General features: G+C 42.2%; 1 protein-coding gene across 14 annotated transcripts in view; it reads right to left on the reverse strand.

Moving 5' to 3' along the window:
- The window catches only part of MAGI2 (membrane associated guanylate kinase, WW and PDZ domain containing 2), a 1,443,575-nt gene that overhangs the window by 3,747 nt on the left and 1,413,885 nt on the right, over positions 1 to 25,943 (reverse strand). For 10 of the 14 annotated variants that reach the window (XR_004672522.3, XM_063605943.1, XM_063605940.1 and 7 more), the window contains one exon: positions 5,252 to 5,288. The exons of the other annotated variants lie outside the window; for them this stretch is intronic. Coding sequence is in view for 9 of the 10 variants with exons in the window: in XM_063605943.1 (XP_063462013.1) it covers positions 5,252 to 5,288 (37 nt within the window). In the remaining variant the exon portion in view is untranslated. The remainder of the gene's footprint in view (positions 1 to 5,251; positions 5,289 to 25,943) is intronic. 14 annotated transcript variants of the gene reach the window in all.

The raw sequence follows: 25,943 nt of genomic DNA on the forward strand, positions 1-25,943 counted from the left end.
AAAAACGATCATTTTTTAAAAAAATCGTCCTTAATTCCATTTTTTTTTCTTTGCCAAGTCCGGATGGAACTTAATTCTTTTTAGTACTTCTAACATTATGGAGGGCCCCAGGACTAAGATAATTCTTTCTAGGAAGTCTAGTTCCAACATTTACTTGGGATTTAAGTTACCTACTTCCAAAAAGGATTTAAGACAATTGACAACATCAAAACACATATAAAACAATGATTAAAATGAGAGATGACTTTTTTTTAAAGCAACAGCTGGTCAGAGGCCAAGTAGAAGGACAGATGTATTAGGAATCTGAGATGAGTTAGCTGCTACTGTGAGCAACAAACAGTTCCCTGGAGCTTCTGGCCACTAAGGGGAAATGAAAGCAGGGAAATCCAATTACTGCGAATCCTTGATATTTGTAAGAAATGTGTCTCATGACCTTGGAAATGCTCAAATTTTGTGATATTCTAGAGTGTAATTTTTCTTCCACAGAATTGGTATATGGTCATGAGTGGAGAACGAAGAAACCACATTGATAGATTTGAATTCTGGGTGCCAGGTGAGCCTCCCTCACTAGCTAAAAGATTCAGTCCCACACAGCAACCTCAGTGCATGTGATTCAAGCTCTTGCCTCTGTAACATGTCAGAGGCTGTCAGTGATACTTGTGCATGCTCAGTCCATTAATGTCCAGGGTCTACTTTGTTTGAAACTTGAGGGTTCTTATATAGTACCTTTGATACTGATTTATAAAGCAATAAGGAGAGGAAAAGGGCAGTGGCAATGGTTTTCCCAATAATTCTGGCCATCTTTAGAATGGCAAATCAAAAACGTTTCTCATTCTATGTGAAATTCGAATGGAACATTTTGGGCATAATGTTAACCTTCCTTCTTCCATACACTGATGTCCATTATCATTTTCACATGGTAAAATCCTAGAAGTCCTGGAATCTAATCCTGGCTCTGGCATGTATTTACTGGCGACGTGATTTTGGACCAACAACTAAATCTCTCTGAGCCTCAATTTCTTCCTTTATAAGATGGGGATAAAATATCCAACTTTACGGATGTGAGACATACATTTTCTAAGGGAAAGCACTTTGCAATGGGAGGGTCAATCATATTTTTCTTCTGTACCCCACCTGCTGCCTACTTATGGATTGGGCTCCTGTGGAAGCCGCCTCATTAACTAGTACCTTTGCAGGTGAGGTTTTGAATAAGTGCAATAAGGCAGTCATTTCCAGGTACTGTGATTCCCAGGTGTCATTTTGCTACACCTCAGGTATCCTTGGTTACCTTAAGGAATAGTCTGAAATCCTTAAAGGCAAATATATCCAATGAAAATGAGAATGTGTTCTACTTTTGGGTGGGTTAGAGTTTAAAATCAGACTAACAAATGATAAGTGGTGGCAATCCACCCATCTAGCGAGATACAGCTTAGAAGAGTTAAAAAGTGGTCTTCAAAAGGCCTAACTAGAGGGTAGCTTGTGCAACAGTGATCTCTGACTTGGACCATGGTAATGATATTTCACATTTTAATAGCTCTTTTCCCCATCATTACATCACATATGGTAGAGTTAATTAGCTGGCCTCAAATTACTTCTTAGATAAAGGGAGAAGGTTGATATTACTCACACCATTTCCTGAAGGAGGAATTGAAGTAGAGAGAGGTTAACTAACTTGACCAAGATTACAAAATGGGCCAGTTAGGAGTAAAATTTTGGGTTTCTTTACTCTTTTTACTTAGAAACTGTCCCAAGATGTTACCTTGCAAATAGGATTAAAGTATGTGAAATGGGCAAGAACAGTGGCCACTGCCAACCAACAGGAACCAGATCTTGTCCTTAAGCAGAAGACTTAGCATTTATTTCTGAACATCTTACTACATATCTGGCATTGAACTGGAGAGTTCCTATCCAGAAAAATGAAAAAATATTCATCCATCCATCATTAGTTGGCTTCAAATTACTTCTGAGATTCAGGGAGACACTCTTCTTTCCCTCCTCCAGTGATTTTTTCATATCGTAAAAGGTGAAATTATTCACAAATTCAAAGATTCCTCTTATAAAAGTTTCTCAAGAGTTTGTTTATAGATCATTAAACACTTAACAGTGGGAGAAACTAAAAGCTAAAATGTTCCAAGTCACTATGGGTTAAAAATATTAACAAGAAATTAAGATTTACTATATCACAAAGTGATTTAAAAGATGGATATCTATATGAGTGGTTGAATATTTTCATTTTTCTGCACAGGAACTCTTCAGTTCAGTACGAAACATATGGTGTCTGTCCAGGCACGAGCCTGCAAAGCTCTGTAAAGCACAAGGGGCCTCTTCAGTAGGCAGCCCATATCCCACCTTGCCCTATCACCTGCCTCAGCAAGATGACACAGATTGTGCTGGACAGGAAGAGCCCTTCTCTAAGACTGGAAAATCTAGTTTTTATGAAATCTTGACATATAATAACCAGAAGAGTTCAATTTAGTTCTGCTTCCTTCAGACGATGTTTTTCTCCTTCCTGCCTCCCTGCCTGCCTCCCTGCCTGCCTACCTGTTTCCCTGCCTCCTCCTTCCCTCCTTCCTTCCTTGCCTCCCTTTCTCCTTTTTTGGACCTGGGCATTGGCTAAAGTGTGTGATCATGTTCATTTATGAGGTGGTTGCCAAGGAAGATGTGCTACACAGCATCGTTCATGTTCTGAGATGCTCTAACTACAATTAGAAATAATAGAGACCCATCCTAGAAGGATGAAATCAGCCATATCTGGCCTGCTGGGATTTATGCAGCCCCTTTGTCCAATGTCCCCAGGCCCAGTGGCTAAAATTAAGGAAAATCCTTTCATTCCAAACTGGCTTCCTCAGCCTGCCCTCTCCACCACTACCCTGGTGAAACTGCTCTAGTCAAGGTTGCCAATGACCTTTCTGATGTGAAATCCAGAGGACTCTGTATTCAACTTAACATAGTTGGCCCTCCACATCTGTGGGTTCTACATCTGCAAATTCAACCAAATGAGGATGGAAAATATTTGGGAAAAATACAAAATAACAATACAACGATTAAAGGTAATACAAATTAAAAACACAGTACAGCAATTGTTTACATAGCACTTACATTGTGTTGGGTATTATAAATGACCTAGAGATGATTTAAAGTATTTGGGAGGATGTATGTAGGTTATATGCAAATACTATACCAGTTCATATGAGGGACTTGAGCATCTGAGCATTTTGATATTTGTGGGGGTCCAGGAACCAATCCCCCAGAAACTAAAGGATGACTATATCTCACCACATTTTCACGCAGCTGACTACTTCCATTAACAAACTGGACTCTTGGCTGTCAGGACACCCCATTCTCCTGCTTTTTATCCTACTTCTGGCAGTTTCTCCTCAATTTACTTTGCAGATTCCTCTTATTTTACCTGACTTCTTTAGGGCTTGGTCTTACATAGTTTTCTTTCTCTGCATTCCCTGCTAGGTGTTTTCATTATTCATGTAGCTTTTATATAACAATACTCCCAAATGTTTCTGCTGAGCTCTGCCAGCTGTACACTGGTATATCCATCTGCCTTATCGATGTCCACTTGGACAGTTCATCGGCTTCTTTAATAAGTCCAAATAGAACTCTTTTCCCCCAAACCTATCCTGCACTCTCTCCCTTATTTCCCCATGTTGGTGAATGGTACAGTCATCACTTGGAGTCATCCTTGATTCTTTTCTCTCCCTTACTGCACAAATACAACCCACCTGCAAGACTTATTAGTCTTATCTTCAAATATATGTGAACCCTGTCAACTTATCTTCACCTTCACTTTCACCGCCCTAATTCAAAATATAGGGATTTCCTGGAAGGATGCAACCAATGTGGGCTGCTGAAGACACAATTGAAAGAGGGCCACGTGTGGACATCTTTCATAAACCCTTGGGGATACTGTTGAAGACAGAAATTTCTAAAATGAATTTCAGTGCTATTCAGAAAAGAGAAGTATAGTCTACCATGAACCACATACCCTCCCCAGGGCAACTAACCTAATTACCCTACTCAAGGGATTGGCCTGCCAAGCTATCATTTCTCACATGGGCTACAAGAACCCACTCTTCTTTCATTCTACTCTTGCCCACCTCCAGTGATTATCTGTATAACATTTACAGCTATCTCTTTGAGACATAAATTAGATCATGCCATTCCCTTGCTTGAACACTCAATGGATCCCCACTGCTCTTAGATCAAAATCCAAAATGATTTAACATAGCCTAAAAAAGCCTGCATGATCTGGCCCCTGCCAGCCTCCCCAGCTTCATTTCCCCTCATTGCCTATTCTCCACCCACACTGGTCTTCGTTCAGTTCTTCAAATGCTCCAAGCTCACTTTCTATTCTGGGACATCATTGTTGACTTCTCTGCTGGAGGAAGGCTTCCCCACAACTATCTAAAAAGAACATGGCGGGTTCTTTTTCATCCTTCAGGACTCTTAATATCATCCCAGAGAACTCCAATCTACAGTAGATACTACACCCCCCTCAGCAGCTTCTCGATTTTATTTCGTTGTAGTAATTATAATGTGTAATTATACTTTTGCTTGCTTATTTGATAAACATCAGTCTCAAATGCTAGCTGTAAGCTTCATAAGGGCAATGACCACATTGGCCTTGTTTATCACAGTGTATTTAATAACTAGCATAGCCCTTGACACAAAAATAAGTGCTTGATGAATATTTGATGAGTGAATACATATATTCCACAAATAGAAATGGAAGACTTGAAACCAAATGCTGACTTGAGGAAACACTTCAGGGCAAAGGATTTTCATTTGAAGTATAATCTGTCAAAAACAGGTTTGTATTTGGAACTTTGATCAGTTTTGAGAGGGATGATGGTGGTGAAATGGTAATGTGTATGTGAAGCGGGAGGGGAAATGACTAAGTTTGGGGAGAGGGAACAAGGAGGAAGCCAGCCACAGAAATACACTGGGAAGAGTTCCCAGCTTTCATCGGAGGCCCCTTAGGATGGACAGGGATGAAAAGAAGCTCAGATTCCCAGGGTGCAAAGTCAAATTCTGAATTTTTATGGATGTTCTTTCCCGTGTTATGAGCTCTAAGGATGCAGTAATAGCTTTACTTAAAGGAGCTCTGTCCCTGGGAAGTCATTAACCAACATGCCAGAAAATGTTCCAATGAACCCACAGGTGAGATAGACTCTAAATATCTTATATTCCACTGTGGGAGAAGCAAGCCCCTCTCCTAAGTTAGGATCAAGTTTCTTACCCTTCCTATTGTCAGTTCTAGCCAGTTTGGATCTTTCCTAGAAAACAGATTGATTAATCCATAAGTACATATCAGTATATATACACACAGATCACACACACCCCATTATGTTTTAGTTAAAAGATGTATGGTTTCTCAAATTATCTTGTAGGAGCCCAGCAATATTAAAAAATAAAATGTGCTCCTTCACTTCATATGCCAGAGATAAAAAATCTCATCTACAGAAATTGTGTTTCAACAGCTTGTTTATGATATATAACCAAAGTGATGGTAAAACCAGAGAGCTGACCCAATAGGAATAAACTGCTTGTTGCAGTAAATAAGTATCTGTATTCTTGGTTTTCCCATATGGCTCTTAACTCCAGCAAACATTTGTGCAGAAGAGGAAAGCATAACCCACATCAAAGGAGAGTTAATTTTATCCTGTGCTGAAGACACACAGGTTGAGAAAGAAAAATCTTTTAAGGATTGTGCCCAAATTATAATGGTTCATTTGCATCTGTTCCACCATCACCAAGGTGATTGCTCTTTATAACAAAACATAAACAAGAAAACCCTTAGAAGGGAGCCAGAGACTGTGGGCAATGGTGGGGTTCGGGTGGGGCCGGAGGTGGGGTGGGGAAAGAGACTTTGTCAGCTGTCCCATACCTCACCAGTGGCCTCAGGGCATCCAGCTTCAGGCTGGGTGTTTCCGAAAGCCATGAATAAGAGTTCCTACATTGCTTTCCTACTCTCATTACAGGGCATGAACCCAGGGCCTAACGACTGCGTCTTGGATTAGAGTGGTCAGGAAGATAATAGAAGCATTGTTGCTATTGATACTACTCATAATGGCAATAGCTAACACTGACTGAGGTACTTACTAGATGCCAGGCACTCTTTGAAGGCCCTGAAATGTATTAACTCATGTTAATACATGTAAACTGACACATTTTACAGATGAGGAAACAGAGACACAGAGGTTAAGGAACTTGTTCAAGGCCACACAGCTGGTAGCTAAGGGGCATTGAATGGCTTTCGGAATTGGGTAATGTTCTACAAACTCAGCTGAAACACTGACGCTGAATGTCTTTACTGTCTGCTAGTCTGATTGAGAAATGAGGGCTCATGTCTTCTTCTGGGGCAGTATAACAGAAACTTCCATCTAAAGTGATTGTCAGAAGCAGGTCCATCGTTATTCCTAATGGAGACTCTCAAACGCCATTTGTGTTTGAACCTTGGACACAGTCGCTATGATTAGAGCATTGATCTGTGAAAATGATAGAAATATGACCTGCAGGCCAGGCGCGGTGGCTCACACCTGTAATCCCAGCACTTTGGGAAGCCAAGGCGGGTGGAACACCTGAGGTCAGGAGTTCAAGACCAGCCTGGCTAACATGGTAAAACCCCGTCTCTACTAAAAATACAAAAATTAGCCGGGCGTGGTGGCACATGCCTGTAATCCCAGCTACTCGGGATGCTGAGGCACGAGAATCGCTTGAACCTGGGAGGCAGAAGTTACAGTGAGCCGAGATCATGCCTCTGCACTCCAGCCTGGGCGACAGAGTGAGACTCCATCTCAAAAAAAAAAAAAAAAAAAAAAAAAAAGAAAAAGAAAAAGAAAAAGAAATATGACCTGCAATCAGAGAACAATAAAATTGGATTTCTTAAGGGCAGGGATAGTACTATCTACTTAAAAAAATATCTTCACAGTGACATTCCTTGAAGCTGGATTGAATTGAAAATATATTAGATACTGGAGACACTGAGTCACTTTGAGACATAAATACTTTTACTGCTCAAATGACTAGAATTATTCTGTAAAAATATCCATGAATTTAGTGCCATTTGTTATAAAACTCTTTCCTGTTGCAACCTACAGTTGTCTGGGGTTAGACAATACTGGTGTGGTTTTATTGAAATCTATTTTCTTTTAATTTAGAATATTATAGGAAAATACTAAAATGATTAAGGTAGATCAAAGGACAGTAATGTGAAGTCATTTGGCATTCAAAAGAAAAACCTTTTAAGAATTGTGTTCAAACTATAAAGGTTCATTTGCATCTGTTCAGCCATCACTAACTAAGGTGATTGCTTTTTGTAACAAAATATAAACAAAAGTACCTTGAAAATTGCAGAACAAATGGTTTTACTTTGCATCTGCCCTTTCTGAAGCATTGTTTCCAAGTATGGAGCCATCGTTAATGGCCTTCAAACATGTATTTGTTTCACTTATATTACCAGAGATGTAAACTAGATGTTATGAACATTAATAACTTTTACAATGGTGATGGTATTTGCTTATTGAAGCTTCACATTTATATTCATTTTAAAAGCATAATCAAAGGTGCAGCAATGAATCTGTGGCAAGTTTTAGCTACCTCTATGGCCAAAAGGGCAAATCTCATGGATAGGTGGGGCTGTTAACAATGGAGCAGCTATCTACTGAGAGCCTTCTATGTACTAGGAACTCTGCTGCGTGGATCACATATGTATATTATCTTTTAATCCTCGTAACAGTTCAAAGAACTATGGTGCTATTAGGCCAGGTGTGGTGGCTCACACCTGTAATCCCAGCACTTTGGGAGGCCAAGGTGGGCAGATCACTTGAGGTCAGGAGTTCGAGACCAGCCTGGCCAAGATGGCAAAACACCATCTCTACTAAAAGTACAAAAATTAGCTGGGCATGGTGGCACGTGCCTGTAATCCCAGCTACTCGGGAGGCAGGAGAATCTCTTGAACCTGGGAGGCGGAGGTTGCAGTGAGCTGAGATTGTGCCACTGCACTCCAGCCTGGGCAACAGAGCAAGACTCCATCTCAAAAAAAAAAAAAAAAAAAAAAAAGAACTATGTTGCTATTATCCCCATTTCAAAGATCAGGAAACTGAGAGGTAGATAAATTAAGCAATTTGCCAGGACCACTAAGCTAGTAAGTGAGAATCAGGATAACTGACTGAGTAACTCTAGAGTGCAAGCCCAAAACACTACTCTGTTATATTAATAACCTTATTAATGTAACCTTATTAATATTCCAACCTTTTCCACATTGGGACACATACAGAAGAGGATGATACCTGGACAGTGCACTGGAGTAAACATGAAAATGATCAAGATCTGAAGATACCAAACCCTTTCTGAACACTCTGAGGGCTAAGGGGAGGCAACATCTTGGTATAACTCACGAGAGGTGTGAGCACAGGTTAGGAAACTCAGGTCTATTTTCTAAGATTTTAAAAAATCCCGGACTGGTTTGGGAATGTGGGGATGCCTAAGGATGAGTTTGAATGAGTAAAATCTGCATTAGAGAATCTATGAGAAATGTGCTGGTTCATTTATTTCAAGCATGTGTTAAGTGTTTGAATGATGCTTGGAGACCTTCTTCCCCTCAAATATTTAAAGACAAGTTTTGAGGCAGTGGTTTTCAGACCTGTTTAGAAAGCAACACATCCTCCTGCTCAAATACGATTTTAAATGAAAACCCAATATGTAAAACAGATAAAAATGGATCTGCTTTTGTTAGTCAAGTAGGACCCAAAGCCTGCTGCCACCCACCCTGACTCCCAACCGCAGAAGCCCTTTAGGCCATTTCTTGGGATGCTCCAGGCTCTAACAGAACAGTCTGCAAACGACTGCATGTTGAAAACTACTGCGTGTTGAAAACCATTGCGTGTTGAAAACCACTGCATGAAGAAGTGGTGTCTCTCAAAGTCCCCACTGAAGTGCAGAAATCTCTACTCTGGTGGTAGAAAGGCAAGGAAGTCAGAGATTTGCTCACTAGCCTGTGTTTTTAAGTATTGGTAGCTGAGAGTTAAGACTCCAAAGAAGGGAGATAAAGCACAGGGAAGTTTTGCTGAAGTAAGGGGGTTGGAAGCATCTGTCACACAGCAGGGAAGGACAGCCTTTACCTTTCCATAATTTTTTCTAGGGCACTCAGTCACTTGGAGCCTCAGCTGACTGTTCACAGTCCTGCTGAGTCAAGATTTGTCCTACTTGTCTTTAGGAAGCAAGTCAGCAACTTGTGGTAGAGAGTGGCGACTGGGAGACCTGGTTTCCACCTCTAATTCTGCCCCTTGGTGTGAACTTGGGAAGTCATGTAACATTTTCAGCCTCAATTTCTCACCTGTAAAACGGAACAATACCTGCCATACTTCCTTCTCAGAGTTGTAAAGAGCAAATGAAATAATCTATATGGATGTTATATGCACATTAGCCATTAAATTAATAGTTTGAATCCAGTTATTTTTATTTTTATTTTTTGAGATGGAGTCTCGCTCTGTCACCAGGCTGGAGTGCAATGGTGCGATCTCAGCTCACTGTAACCTCCGGGTTCAAGCGATTCTCCTGCCTCAGCCTCCAGAATAGCTGGGATTACAGGCACACGCCACCAAGCCCAGCTAATTTTTGTATTTTTAGTAGAGACGGGGTTTCACCATGTTGGCCAGGATGGTCTTGATCTCTTGACCTTGTGATCCACCCACCTTGGCCTCCCAAAATGCTGGGATTACAGGCATGAGCCACTGCACCCGGCCTGAATCCAATTATCAAATGGACAATTTACCAAGATGATATGCGGATGGACAAATAAGCACATAAAAGAGCATCTTTTATGTTCAACATCAGTAGTAGAAAAATAAAAATGAAAACTACAATGAGATACCACTGCATACCTGTGTGGCTATAATTAAACAACAATGACACAACTGAAAATAACTGGCAAGAACGTGGAGCAATTAAGACTCTCACACAATGTTGTTCGGAATAAATGGTAGAGTAGCCACTTTAGGAAACAGTTTGGCCGATCCTTAAACATTTAGTTAACATCTGACTCAGGAGTCTCACTCTGAGTTATCTACCTGAGTGAAATAAAAACTGTGTTCACACAAAAACCTGTATGCGGATTTCTATGGTGACTTTATTCATAATCACCAAAAACTGGGAACCACCAAAATGTCCATCAACTGGTGAATGGATAAGCACTCTGTGGTACAATGGGATAGTTCTCAGCTATGAGATGGAACAAGCGACTTATACACTCAACGTGAGTGAATTTCAGCTGAGGTATGCTTAGTGAAAGAAGCCAGATTCAAAAGTGACATACTGTGTGATTCCATCTGTATGACATTCTCAAATAGGCAAAACTAAAGGGAGAGAAAACTGATTAGTAGTTTCCAGGGCTGGGTGTAGGAGGAGGCTTGACTACAATGGGGGATAAGAGAATTTTAGGAGGTTATGAAACTGTTCTATATCTTAATTATGGTAGTGATGATATAACTATGTATTTTTGAAACTCATAGAATTTACACTAAAAAGGGTAAATTTTAATGTATGTAAATAATACTCAATTTTTAAAATGGAAAAGCTGAATAGTGCTGATAAAGTATTTTTAAACCTGGGTGAAGAAACATTTTTAAGTTGATTACACCTTTTGGAAAGAATATTTCCACCACTACTTTGCTTTATAGCTTCAAGCCTCTGTGTCCCTCACCATTGGCTCAAGATGAGCCTTAGCCCAATGAGATGGATAATGAATTCTGAGTTCGGAGAGTTAGAAGAATCTGAATTAAAGAGGTTTTACTTTAATCTTTAGAAGGCATCTTTAATCTCAAAGCTTTTCTAGAATCGTGTTCTTCTTCATCACAGAAATACAGACCTGTCTGAAGTGGCAGAGAGCTGAGAAAAGGGATGAGAATAATTAATCAAAAAGTACTTATGTCACGGGAGAGATGATGGAAACTGATAATAGCCACATCTTGCCAAAGATGGAAGAAGTGGAAATGAATTACTCAGAGGATATTCTTGGGCTCCAGCTAAATCCATACCTTCTGGGGTATTCATGATCTTCCTCCTGATTTCTTCGTCTCCTCTGTAAACCGTTTATGTGCAGGGCTTGGGCATAAGATTAGTTCACTTCTAGACTAAGGCCTCATAAGTGATGTGCAACTATATCCCCAACAGTGTGTCCCCAGGGGACAAAGCCCCCCCACTTTTTTCTTTTTTTTTTCTTTTTCTTTTTTTTTTTTTTTTTTTACAATTCCGGCTGTTTAAAAAGAAAATGAATTAGTGAAAATAGAGCCCCTGTGCCTGGAGCTGTCCAATTGTGTTATTGTATTTCAGCAAGGATATCCTTGCTACATTTTTTTCTGTACTCAGCTTTATCTTTCAAAACCCTTTCTTCTCATTCATATCTTTCTACATTAGAACCCAATACCCAGCTGCTTTATTCAACAAATACTATTTATTTCTTTAGTCACCCAGGCTGCAGTGCAGTGGCACAATTTCCACTCACTGCAGTCTCGACCTCCTAGGTTCAAGCAATCCTCCTGCCTCAGCCTCCCGAGTAGCTGGGATTACAGGTATGCGCCAACACACCTGGGTAGCTTTTGTATTTTTTGTAGAGATGGGGTTTCGTCATGTTGCCCAGGATGGTCTTGAACTTCGGGGCTCAAATGATCTGCCTTCCTTGGCCTCCCAAAGTGCTGGGATTACATGTTTAAGCCATTGTGCCTAGCCAACAACTATTTATTCAGCATCTACTTTTTGTGTTGTACAGGTCTATGCACTGAAAATATGCCTGTGAAGAAAGCAATATTTCTGTCTCCATGGACCTTACTATCATACTGGAAGAGACCAAAGATTAATATACAAATAGGTGATAATAGAAAGTCTGATATGGATTGGTGCAATGAAGAAAAATAAGGTAAGTTAAGGAGATAGAAAGTGGTGGGTGTTGTTTTAGATAAGCTCATCAGGGAAGGTGATATTAAGCAGGGATTTGAATGCAGAGGAAGAGAAAGTCATTTGGATACTTGGGCTAAGAACAGACTAGGCAAATGTAACAGACAGTGCAAAGATCCTGATGAGAGAGGGCTTGACATGTTCAAGGAATGACAAGAGGACTGGGAGGTAGAAGGAAGTGTGAGATCATATAGGGCTTCAAGAGAGAGTCTGGATTTTATTCCAAGTGTGATGGAAGCCACTGGATGGTTTCAAGCAGAGAAATGGTATTTTAAAAGGCCACACATGGCTGCTGTGTGCAAAATAGATTGCAGGTGGAATCAAGAACAGCAGTCTGGAGGCTATTGTGGTAGCTCGGGCAAGACATGATGGTAGCTTGGATGTGGGTGATCGTGATGGAGGTAGTGAGAAGGGGTTGGATTCAGGATATCTTTTTGAAGATAGACTAGAGTGGACCTGCTGATGGATTGAATGTGGGGTGTGAGGAAAGACAGCAGTCAAGGAGGACCCGGAGTTTTGTATTTGTTCACTAGAAAACACCAGTCTGGGCAACATAGCAAGACCCTATCGCTACAAAACATAAATTAGCCGGGTGCGGTGGTGGGTGTCTGTAGTCCCAGCTACTTGGGAGGTTGAGGTGGGAGGATCACATGAGTCCAGGAGATAAAGGGTGCAGTGAGCCATGATCATGCCACTGCACTCTAGCCTGAGCAACACAGTAAGAGCTTGTCTCAAAAAAAAAAAAAAGAAAAAAGAAAAAAGAAACTACTAATTTTTATACAGGCTTGTGCAAGGCACTGGAGAAGTAAAGAAGAACAAGACACAGTTAGTGCCTTCAGGGAACTCATGGTACTATTTCAAATTTCTAGATTTCTAGAGGGAAGTACAGGGTGCTGTGGAGTGGGTGGGAAGAGAACAGATTGTTCTGTATATGGGCCTTAGGGAAAGTGTGAGTTTGAGTTTGAAGGGAGAATAAGAGTCTGCTAGATGCAGAGAGTAGGGAAGACTATCCCAGAAAGTGGGGTCAACAAGGGCCGAGCTCAGTGGGCTGCTGTGGGAAGGGGGAGGGGTGCATGGGATGGTGGTGGAAGAGGTGGAAGCTCAGAAGGCAATTTGTGGAGAACCCTGTGTGCCAACCAAGGAGTGGGACCCTCACCCTGTAGACAATGGGCTGCCAGTGAGATTTTTTAAGCAGGAGAGTGATGCTCAATCCCTCCGTCTTACCTAAACAGATGAGTCAACCCAGAATACCAACAAATGAACTACATGTGGATTACAACTTATTGTGGTGTTTTAGGTTCTTTTATCAGCAAATTTCTATATTATTTGTATTGACAAGTAGAAGCACGCTCACTCTTAGGGTGAAGAAATTCTACTAATTTTGTGGCTAATTAATATCGAACATCTACTTTGTGCCAGGTGCTGTGTTTTAAGTTTAATTTGTTATGACAAAGTGACATGCCCTTAAGGAGCTTGTTATAGGAGGTAAACATAGAACAAGTGACTTCAAATGTGATGATTAGAAAGTTGGGGGGAAAAAAGATGAAAGGTGCTACAGAAGCATTTAATGGAGGAGGTACTCTCATTTAGGGGTTCAGGGAGGCCTCCCTGAGGAAATGGTCATTAGGTGAAAACTAGCTGATCATAATTTTATTATAAGCAGCAGAATCATTCCCTATTTCTTTAATAACCAGCCATTCTTTCAAGTGGTCCCTTCCCTTCTACTTTGAAGCACTTCCAGCTCTTGCCTACCTTGAAAAGAGGAAAAAACCAAATACCTTATTTTATTTTATTTTATTTTATTTTATTTTTTAGATGGAGTCTCGCTCTGTCACCCAGGCTGGAGTGCAGTAGCGTGATCTTGCCTCACTGCAACCTCTGCCTCCCGGGTTCAAGCAGTTCTCCTGCCTCAGCCTCCCTAGTAGCTGGTACTACAGTTGTGCACCACCACGCCCGGCTAATTTTTGTATTTTTAGTAGAGACAGGGTTTCACCATGTTGGCCAGGCTGGTCTTGAACTCTTGACCTCAAGTGATCCACCTGCCTTGGCGTCCCAAAGTGCTGGGATTACAGGCGTGAGCCACCGTGCCCGGCCGAAATATCTCACTTTTATACACCCAAACTAAGCTTTTCATTATTTTCTAGAATCAGCCACATAATTCTGACTTTCCTGCAGTCTTACATCCACTCATTCATTCACCTGTTCAAGTTCTGTGCCTCCTGCGTGGTATTTGGGGGGACTCCACATGGATTCGGTAGTTGAAACACAGGATGTGAGGTGTGGCGTGAAGCAGGGGAAGCCATGATGCGCTTCTGCATTTGCGGGACATACACAGGACTAAGGCGTCCACTGTGCAGGTGCTGGAGACACACTGGAGGGTTTGAAGCCTGGGCATCAGAGGTGTGTGTTAGATCCCTGGCATGGGTGCTGATGCGGCCTTGAGATGAGATGAGGAGCCACGGTGGCAGGCAGGGCTGCTGTGCAGGTGAGAGATGGGACGGGGCGGGACAAAGCAGAGCGGGAGGGATCAGCTTTGGAAGGTAGCGGAGGCGAGAAATAGGACTGAGATGTGTGGAGGTGGCGGAGGAGAGAAACAGCAGGACTGAGGAGGTGCGTGGAGGTAGCGGACGGGAGAAACAGCAGGACTGAGGAGGTGCGTGGAGGTAGGAGTGAGTGAACGAGGGGTCCCAAGAGAGCCTCAGGGCTCCAGCTTGTGTGATGGTGGATGGTGATGCCATAGCGGAGATGGGGAACAGATTGAACAAGCAGGTTTGGACCTGCCCAGTGTGGGGATTCTGAAATCTCCTTTAACCTCTTCCTTTCCCTTAATCTCTCTATATGATCAGTCAATAAGTTCCCTCAGTGTTTTTTCAGAACGTCTCTCGGGTTCATTCCCACTCTCCCGAGGCTGACTTCAGCCCTTGTTGCCTTAAAGTGAGATGTTACAGCATCATCCTATCAGGCCATCTGGCCACTGGCTTCCACTCTTCAGCCCAGCCTGTATTCTGCTTCCTAAAATACACCCTCGTATTTGACATCTAATCATGGCCTGAATGTTTTTTTTTTTTTTTACTTTATTGTAGTAAACCCTTGGTCTATCCCTTACTTCTTCATGTGTTTACTCTCCTTTTTATGTCTTTCTTTCACAATTAAATGATTTATTCCTTGAAGACAGAAACTGTATTCTAAAGCTTCTTTGTTAGTAGTGCCTTCCAAAAAGTTTTGCCCAACAGTAAATTTGTGTTAAATTTAATTTTACTTTAAAAACAATAAGAATACAATGTGGTGAATATTATTTTAAAGTCTCACATTACAAAGCATTTTTCATCAGGTATTGGCGAACGCACGTTTGTGTCTGCGTGTGTGTGTGTGTGTGTGTGTGTGTGTATTTTTTAAGGCATATTATCCAAATTTTTGCCAGTAGCAACCTGAGGTGGATTATCTATTGAATGAATTCCACTTCAGTAGCTGACTTTGTTATGTCAGCATCGACAAATGCCAGGGATAGGAAAGAATTGAAATCTAGAGTGAGGCAGTGTAGATATAGATCTTAGCTTCACTACTGAACAGCTGTGTGGCTTTGTGCAAATTACTTAACTTCTCCAATCATAAGTGATATAATATCTATCCCAAAGACTGTTAAAAAATTAAAATTATGCAAATTTTCATAAAAATTAAATGAGCATCTAACATGGTTTTTGGCATATAGTAAGCACTTGTAAATAATAATAATAATGGTAAAAAAACAGCTAACATTCACTGGGCGCTTGCTCTTCATACTCAATGCTGTGCATGCATTCTGTCATTTAAGTTTCATAACAAACCTAAGAAGTAGATACTGCTGCTGTTTTTATTACACAGATGAAGAAACAGAGGTTCATAGAAGTTAAGTGGCTCATCCAGAGATTGTCCCCTTTTATCCTCTTTAGATAACTTTTTAGTTTTTTTTAAAGACAGGGTCTTGCTCTGTTGCCTAGGCTGGAGTACAGTGGTGATCATAGCTCACTGCAGCCTCAACCTCCTGGGCTCAAGCAATCCTCCTACCTCAGCCTCCTGAATAGCTGGGACCACAGGTGTCTGCCAGGCCCAGCTAATTTTTGTATTTTTTTGTAGAGAAGGGGTTTCTCCATGTTGCCCAGGCTGGTCTTGAACTCCTGATCTCAAGCAATCCACCCTCTTTGGCCTCCCAAAGTGCTGAGATTATAGGTGTGAGCCACCATGCTTGGCCCCTTTAGGTAACTTTTATCTTAAGCTCCTGTAAGGAGAGAAAAGGAGAGGTGTAGGTGTATCACTTCTTTCCCATATATCCTGCAGAAGATGCTATGAGTAGAGCAAGCCCTAGAGAAGGATGAACAGAGAACCTGGTAGATCTGCCACCTGGATAACCCCCCTGTGCAAGAACCAGTGCCCCCAAGGCATCCAGGTAAAAGGAGCTCTCCTAAAGGCAAGCAGGGGCTGGTTAACATGAGCCTTGGGCAGACAGTGGCGCTGGGTGTACCTAGCGCAATTGGGGTCACAGGCCCCTCTTTGAACTTAGGGTGGGGGTGGAGTGGTGGAGGGCCTATGATGTCCTTAGCTCCAGCTGCAAGCTCCTGGTTACTGCAGGCTTCTTTCTCCATAAGGCAGCTGAGGATGCAGAAAACCTTTCCTTTCTACTCCTGTGTTGTGAAAGACCCCTGCATCTTTCCTGCTGTGATAATAAAGAACAAAAGATGAGACTATTTGGAACCATCTGAGCCCTCATCGGTGTTGATAAAGCCTGCCTATGAATTTTTATTTCTGCAAACAGTCCCAGAATTCCTTCCTAAAAACAAACTGATTGGTGTCAATTTGTGTAGCATTTAGGGCTCATATATAATGGCCGATTTCAAGCAGGCTTAATTTCATTTTAGCGCAAGATAAGTTTTTTCATTGGAGCCACTTTGTCAGAAATAAAATTGAGCTGGAAAGAAAAACAAGAAGCAATTTGACTATCCTTACAGATGGTGGTTTATCAAGCCTTGAATTTTTATAGGTGTGTGACGCAAATGTGGAAAAACCCTCCTGTGTCAGCAACCCCTGCAGAGAGTGTCAGTGCAGCACCCCAGGGAGGGGGAGCCAAAGGATGGCTGAAAAAAGATCTCAGAGCTGAGGGGAGAGGATTTATGTTGGTGGACCTGCTGTAGAATGGTCCCCATTTCTTTCGTTCAGTACCTTTGCTGAAGCAGTAGGAACTAGTTCCTGGGCTGTGTGCACGTCTGGAGTCTAAAAACTCAGCGCTTTGTCTCTTCACAGGAGTAGACATGTCGGATTAGATCTTTGGCCGTCAGCGTCACCTACTCAGAGAGGCCTCTCTTCCCACCTTGTCCAAAGTGGTTATTTTCTTAGTTCCTTCTTCGTTTCTTTTACAACATTTACTATAATTTGTGTTCGCTCTTTTTTTGTAAGTGTGTCTCCCTTTACTAGACTATAAATTCTGTTAGAAAGGGCCTGGGATCTGTCTTGTTCACTGTTGCAATTTCAGCCCCTAACACAGTGCTGGGCACATGTTAAGTGTTCAGTAAATATTAATTGAATGAAGAATGAAATCAGAGATCACTCATTCCCCTTTCTTGAAAGTGGAGCCACCTTAATTTTTTAGATGAATATGGCGTATGTGTATATTTCACATATATGTAACTAGATCAGGATCTGCACCTGTAATGTATTCATATGAAACACCAACTTGATGTTAAACTCTTTAATTTTATTGTAGCATTGTATTGTTAAATGCAAAAAATTTAAGGCTATCACATGTTTTGTAAAATTTGCAGGAAAAAATTTGTATGAATTTCTATATCCTTGCCACTCAAAGTGTCCTCTGTGGACCACATCACCTGAGAACTTGCTAGAAATGCAGACTCCCCACCTAGACCCACTGAATCTGAATTTGCATTTTAACAAGCTCCCCAGGGATTCACATGCGGGTTGAAGTTCAAGATGGCTCTAAAGTCACAATTTAGCCTGTGAGTTCACTTTGTAAACTGTGGGAGGCAGGTGAACTGAAGTTGAGGAAAGAAAGAAGAGCTTCAACCAGGACACTGAAGTGAATGATAGTTGCAGGAAGAATGAGAAATTCTATGCTTCACAGGCCAGATTTGTTTTGAAACCCTCACAGTGCCTGTTGGTTTAGTTAAGTTCGTGGGCGTTTTCACCGAGCCAAACTCACGTCACGTTACCGGCATAGCCAAGACAGGACAACAACACCTCGACTGCCATAGCTATGATTCCAGAGAGGGTATCTAAATAATACGTTAATAGTGTTTTTAAGTTTTCACAAGTGATTCTAATGGGTGTCTAATATTCACTTAGAGGATTTTTTTTTAAGTTACTAAGTTAGTTGCTGTTGTTATAAAGAACATCTTAGAGCCTGTTTATCCAGGTAACACATTCCTGAGATTTGCAGCTGGTTCAGACACTGCAGCCAAGTACCTGGCCCTTCCTCTCTCTCTTTGACTGGCAATAAGCTGAGGGAAGAATTGAAATTATACAGGCTCTTCTTTGAAAAACTGGGTTAAAAAAATCTCAATTCTCTAAATTGTAGATGTGATCTCTCACACCTGAATTAATCAATTAAACAAGCATTTATTCAGTGCCTAAAGGTGCCAGTGTGGGGCTGGTTCTGGGGACCAAAGACTAAGAATACCAGATTCCTGCCTTCAAGAGAGAGTGTGTGACTTTGGTTTATTCATGACAAATCTGTTCCCTGCCTGGTGGAAAACCTGGAATTCTCTGTCTTTAATCAATTTACTTTGTGCTCTAGGTCAATAGGAGTACCCATCACAATGAAAAAGTCTTGTTCTTTATCATTTGGAAAATTAGACCTTCTTTCCAAGATGTCCTTAGTCACTGATCCTCATCAGTGTGGATGATCTTTCCTTTACTCTGAGCAGGTTGTTTTTATTCTGTGGGCCTTCAGAGCAGAAAGAAAAACCATTTTAGAGGCGGTTCTGTTGAATGTGCCTGGCACATTGGTGCTAAACAGGGAATAAATCATAATAAATGGAAATAGTCGCCCATGGCATGATCTGATTGAGTCGTTTAAACAATCATTTTGTGTTGACAAAGGGTAGAGTGATTATGCTAGAGGAATTCAAAGGTGCTCGAAACAAACCAATTGGAGAAATTGCTTGAAAAATGTGGGGAGTTATTCCAGGGCAATAGACTTGCTTCATTCTGGCTCAGTCTTGAAGTCTATAGACCCAGGCGGATCTCTGCAGTTTTGCGAGATGAACCTCCTAGCAACCTGCTAATACCATTCATTCTGCAGCTTGGGAGGTTAATCCTCACATTAATGTGTGGGTAGAGTCACTTAGAGGGCAGCTCCTAGCATACGTGCAACTGTGCTCATACAGATGTCTGTTTGACTTCAACAAGGAAGACATTATTAGTAATAATAATTCGTGCAAATAGGCTGCTATTGCCAGAGCATTCCTGAGACAGCTCGTTGTGCTCTTGGGGCGCCCCTCTGGGGCTTGTGGGTGGGGACTATTTTTGTATGTCTTTTCCAAAGGGAAATGCCAGGAGGGTAAGAGACTTCCTTTGGATCACCTTGCAGGCGGGCCGGAGTGAGAGCTGAATTCTAGTCTTCCCCACCCTCTGTCCAAGCAGAGCGAGGATGAGGGGAGGCACAGGCGGGAAGGAGGACGGGCGCCCCCTGGCGGCCCCTGGTCGTGCCGCAGCCTCACATTCCCGCGGGTTCCCTTCTCGCCGCGTTCTCTACCCTGCCCCGCTCAGCCCAGGGTCAGGAAGGGGGCGCCCGATTCCACCCCTTTCTCAACCTTCCCTGGGTGGGTAAGGTCACCCCACACGGGTTCAGGTGGTGGTCCCTCGACTGGGAATGAGGGGATCCTGAGGATCCCGCAGGTAGACGTAGAGCAGCGGGGCTCAGCTCTGGAAGCGCGGGATGACTTCTGGGAACCGCACCCGGGGCAGGTCACCTCGCCTTGGAGACAGGCCTGAGTCAGGTCAGGTGGCAATCGGGATGACGTTACACCTCCCACGGAGACGTCTAAACCCTCGTGAAGTCTGCCTACACATTTACACCATTCTCTATTCATTACGGCTCAACTCAGGAATGATTGTTGACTGGCACGGAAATAAATGACAACCATTAAGGGGCTAACTGGAGCTGTTAATCGTTTGAGAGGCCTTTCGGTAAGTCATCCTTCCAAGGCGGCTAGATCATTCTGGAGTAGCCTCAAAGGTGCCTGCTGCTGTCCAGAGAAATCTCACTGCCCGCTTGTGCATCCTTTGACCCTCCACCAGCACTTTGTTGAATGCTCGTGGCGTGTTGATGGGGAAAGATTGAAACTAACTCAGGCTCCTTTAGTACCAAAGACCACTTCTGATTCTTCTCACCTGAAGTCTGTGTGCTTTAATGTGAGTCTCTGTGGAAAGAAACAAATCCACCACTCATTCCAGCTACCTGAGACTGCAGTATGCGATGGAAGGCTCCTTCAGCCTCAGACACTGCACAAGAAGCCTCTGGAGGCTCCTTGGGTTGGGATACTTAGACAGCCAAACACAAACACACAGAAAGGATTCTTTCAAAATAGAGATACGAGTTTGGTTGAATGAAAGACATAGTAGGAAATTCTTGAGGTTAGGAGCTTTGCAACCTCTAGTCAGCTTGCTGCAAAGCTGCTCACTCAGGCTCCTATCACCTGGAAAGGCACCAGGTGTGGTGGCTTACGCCTGTAATCCCAACACTCTGGGAGCCCAAGGTGGGAGGATCTCTTGAGCCCAGGAGTTTGAGACCACCCTGGGCAACATAGCAAGATTCTGACTCTACAAAAGTACAAAAATTAGCTGGGTGTGGTAGTGCATGCTTGTACTCCTAGCTACTAGGGAGAATGAGGTGGGAGGATTGCTTGAGCCTAGGAGTGGGAGGCTACAGCGAGACATGATTGCACCACTGTACTCCAGCATGGGTGATGGAGTGAGACGCTGTTTCAAAAACAAAAAGCAAAACAAAACAAAACCAAAACAAAAGCCTGGAAAGTCAGCTTCCTGAATGCCAGTTGGTGGGCTGTGGCCAGAACCTACCAGACTTGCTGCCCTGCTCTGTCCTCTGAGTGAACAGTTCATTGAATGGACCTTCTTTAAGTAGGCCTTCCTGCTGGAAAAGACTGACAGAACCCTACTCCTACAAGTGAGGCTGCTGTCTGGGAGAGGTGAAGAGGTTTGGCATGGAGGAAATGAGCAGCTGGGACCCCCCACAACCCGCCCTGTGATAGACACAGGGGTCTGCCGCATTGCGGACTGGCAGAGCTGCTCCCTTCACTGTGGTCCACTTTCTAAGGCTGAAAGATGGTTCCATTAACATGGATACTGAGAGCATCCGTGAGTACAGGAGACATGAGACATGGGCCTAAATTGCTCCTTCTGATCTCAAATCAGTAGTGTTATTTACTTTATCCTTTCTTCCTTGATTAATAAAGGAAGGTCCTTGAAGAGGTTTGCTGTTGACTCCAAAGAGTCAGGGTCATGGGGTCTTTGTTCAGGTGCCCAGTGGTTGAGGAATATGTTCTTTGGCTAAGCTTACATGCTTTGATGAGTTACCCAACGAGGAACGATATGATAATCTTAAAATGCTAACATGGCAGCTCTTTCTGATTCTGGCAAACATTATAGGTTTTGAGCCAACATGGGTGGGCTGCTACTTTGTAAGACAACATTCTCTGTAATGGCTTGGAGTCTGGTTGAATTTTGGGAGTGTCTGGAGGGTTATAGGCTGATCAAGAGGGCGTGAACTCCTCTGGGCTATTGTAGTGCAGGGTTTAAGTCTGGCCTGCGAAGTCAAACTGCCCAGCTTCTAGTCCTTGATCATGCTCCCTGACCAAGCAGGTCACCTGAAATGCTCTAAGCCTTGGTTTTCTTATTAGCAAAATGTGAGTGAGTAGAGTACCTACCTCAGAGTTGTTGTGAGGTTTAAATGGGCTCAATAACTTGGTGTGCCAGGCACATTGTTAATAAGAAGTAAATGCTCTTGTTATCATTTGATCTGCCAAAAAAGACCTAACCTTCTGGAGGTGCTCTGAAGGCCTCGGACTGGACTGAATCTCTTGGAATTACTCCCGATAAATAAGCTTTATCTAGATTTGGAGTATCAGAGCTGGGGACATCTGGGGCTGCCAAATGCAGCTGACTGATACAATTGCCAGACCCCACAACTCAGGGCTTCATCAGTACATCAATATATACAATATGCCGGGATACACCAACATCCCCTTAAACCTTTTGAATCAGATCAGCAGGGCACAACATAGGAGAAAGAACATTATTGTTTGGAGTCAGAGGACAGGTTCAAGTACACTGTCTGTTGCTTCCTAGCTGTGTGACCTTGGGCAAGCCACAGCCTCAGTTTTCCTAAATGTTAAATGTTAACTACTTCCCTTGCCTTCTTCACAAAGCTGCCTGTGTGAAATAATTAGATAACAGCATTATTTAATATGCATATAGAGTGGGATATTACTTTTCTTACCTATAACACCTGACAAGAAGAGGCTTAACTCATAAAAATAGTGTTTTTTTTGAGCCATCTTTTGGTAACTAAAATTGATACAAAGGGCCTTGGATCATGTCCTAGGTGAGCTGAATGGTCCCATTGTTTCTGTGTGTGGCAGGTGGAGTAGGGGGTGGGAAAATACCTGCGTGGCCAGTTTGTATAATACTCTGGAGCTTCCTATCAGCCTTAAAGGTCAAGAGAAAGTTTTGTTGGGAACATAGTTTTAGATTAATTTTTAGAAGTGCAGCTGCTCCCTTGACCTCTGGGGCTGGAAAGGATTGGCCAAAATCTCCATTTATATCCACTTGAAATAACTGACAAAGCTGGATTTGGGATTCAGAGAGTCCCAGAGGAAGGCCTGTCAGTGCCTTCTTCTTTTTTAGCCTTTAAGCTTGAATGAGTCGAGCGAGTCAAAGAAATTTTAACGGATGTACAGACAATGTCTTCACGGTCAACTTTTCACATCGTTGTTTGCTTAGGAAAGAGTGAAGATTAAGCAGCTTGCACTTTATTTTTGGCAATGCCTTTCCCTAGAACACAGGAATCCACAATTTACTGAGGGGAAATAATTATAAACCTTAAGAGGTGTAAGTTTCAGCCTCAAAAACTAACAAACTGAGAACTAATGTATTTTTGGTATAATTACTAGTTTTACTAAGTTTGATTTTTGCCAGACTTTCACCTAAAGCAAATGCAAAAAAGAATAGTGACAATTAATGGATTGGGCCAGTTACTAGAGTAGAAATCTTTCAGGTTCAAGCTAATTCTCTTTACTCCTTTATTTTCCCAGGGTAGCATGATTAAAGGTAAATGAAAAACCAATGGGGATAATTTGTGTTATAACTTGCACTTCTATTATGAGGAGGACATCATTATTCTATTATTTTATGAGAAATGTTCATTAAAATAATGTGACTCCCCCAACTCCAAAATTTACGGTACCATTAATGTTTCCTTTTCAGAACCCAGAGTTCCTATAGCATTCTCTCACTTTTTAAGTTTGTCATCCATTATTTCTAAGTAGACATATGGCTGCTTTAACTAATAGAGGCATGTGTGTATGTCTGTATAGGACTAGAGAAGAGATCTTTCTTTTCCTCTCTCCAACATAGCTATGAGGAAGACAGGTCAGCTGCAATTACTGCCATTCCAGAGACAGAATGATAGAGGTGTAAGGGCCACCCACGATGGCATTAACACATCTGCAGACTCTAGATTCTCCTTTTGCTGAACGCTAGCAAATCACTTTGAATCAATGCGGAGTTTTAGTATAGCTTTTTGTTCTTTTTCTTTTTCACAGCAGTATGGAAGACTGGTTAGTACGACAGTACACTGTGAAATCCTTAATTCATTTTTTCAGTTGACACATATTTTTGGGGACTTGGTAGATGGTCAGGATACAATGATCAACAAGATAGACAAAGTCAGTGCCTTGTGAGGCTAATGTACCGTGTGTGTGTGTGTGTGTGTGTGTGTGTGCGTGTGCAGATGCAGTTGGCTCCCACTGAGAGATGGAATGAGTGGCAAAGTTAAGCTGGCCTTTCATAGAATCTCAGTGTTACCTTTTGCTAAGAATGGGAATAAAGGCCAAATGTGAATAGAAACTTAGGACTCAAGAGACTTTATTTGATAAGTCTGTCTCAGAAATCTAAGGATGTGGCCGGGCGCGGTGGCTCACACCTGTAATCCCAGCACTTTGGAAGGCCAAGGCGGGTGGATCACGAGGTCAAGAGATAGAGACCATCCTGGCCAACATGGTGAAACCCCGTCTCTACTAGAAATACAAAAATTAGTCGGGCGTGGTGGCACGTGCCTGTAGTCCCAGCTACTTGGGAGGCTGAGGCAGGAGAATTGCTTGAACCCAGGAGGCAGAGGTTGCAGTGAGCCGAGATCGCACCACTGAACTCTAGCCTGGCGACAGAGCGAGACTTGGTCTCAAAAAAAAAATAAAAAAAAAAAAATAAATAAATAAAACAAAATCAAAACCAATAATAAATCTAAGGATGTACTTAAATTGTAGAGACATAGGTATATAGGACAGCAACAGCCATTTAATGATCTTTGGTTGGGGTCTTTTTTTTTAGTTTTGTCATTCATTCATCCATTCACTCATTTCGTCAAACACTGGGTGACCTATCCATATCCTTAAGTTAGAGCAATGTGCTAGCCATTGGGAATATGAAAATGAATTTAGAAACACTTCTCTTCATGACCTTGAGGAGCTCACATTCTAGGGAAAGGAAAAGAATACCTGAAGAAATAAATATGATACAATGTGTTAAGCACTTTAATAGAATTACATACTGAGCGATATAAAGATATAGAAAAGTCCCTCAGAAATACATCTTTGAGAAAAAGAAGCTGAATAATGATGGCGTTTTCATGAGCCTTTTCAGTTCCAGTCAACAATTTTATGGTTATGTTTATATGTGAGACAAGCCCTCTTTGCCTTCATCTGAGATCTGAAGATTCACTTAATCAGAGCCTGACTCCAATTTCCTTTACAATTATGTACAGTTCTCTTAGTAAAGAGCATGCATGCAGGGTGCTTTATAGACTTATCCCACAGAACCCATACTCTGGATGGGAGATGTTACATTTCATCTCCATTCTCTGTCCCTTAACTTTTCCCTGCCAGCAGCCATCCTATACTAAGTACTAATATATAAACCTTGTGATACTTGCTCTATTGGACATTCAGTGGCCTTGCATCCTTCCCGTCAATGCCAAGGTTAAGAACTAGATGGTTTCCGGTGTCTCAGACCTGGCAGAACTTGAATGATGAACACACAGTTGAGAAATTCAGGAGAGTTAGGAACTTAATACCAAGGGAAGGCATCCCACTTTCTCTGGGGCCTAAAAGGACCAGAAATAGGAATGTGGGCCAGGCACGGTGGCTCATGCCTGTCATCCCAGCACTTTGGGAGGCCAAGGTGGGTGGATCACTTGAGGTCAGGAGTTTGAGACCAGCCTGGTCAAAGTGGTGAAACCCTGTCTCTACTAAAAAAAAAAAAAAAAAAAAATTAACCAGGCATGTTGGTGGGCATGTGTAATCCCAGCTACTCTGGAGGCTGAGGCAGCAGAATCGCTTGAGCCTGGGAGGTGGAGATTGTGTTGAGAAAAGATTGCATCACTGCTCTCCAACCTGGGTAACAGAGCGAGACTCTGTCTCAAAAAAAAAAAAAAAAAAAAAAAAGGAATGTGTCCAGTATCACGCCCAGTGAAAATCTGGGTCATCATCATAGGTGAGACTGCTGACCACACATTTTGAATTACCTTCAACATGGCTTCTGCAAGCTAAAGATTTGACCATGGAATAGAATTCACTAACAGATCCATTTGAGAATAAATATCTGCATAGAGCTCTGACAAGGTGAGATATGGCCAAGTCATGGGGCTGCATGTGTGACCTATGAGGACACTCCTTTTAATCAACGTCCTGTACCAAGCA

Source organism: Pan paniscus, chromosome 6 (assembly GCF_029289425.2).
Source record: "Pan paniscus chromosome 6, NHGRI_mPanPan1-v2.0_pri, whole genome shotgun sequence".
NCBI classification, from domain to species: Eukaryota; Metazoa; Chordata; class Mammalia; order Primates; family Hominidae; genus Pan; species Pan paniscus.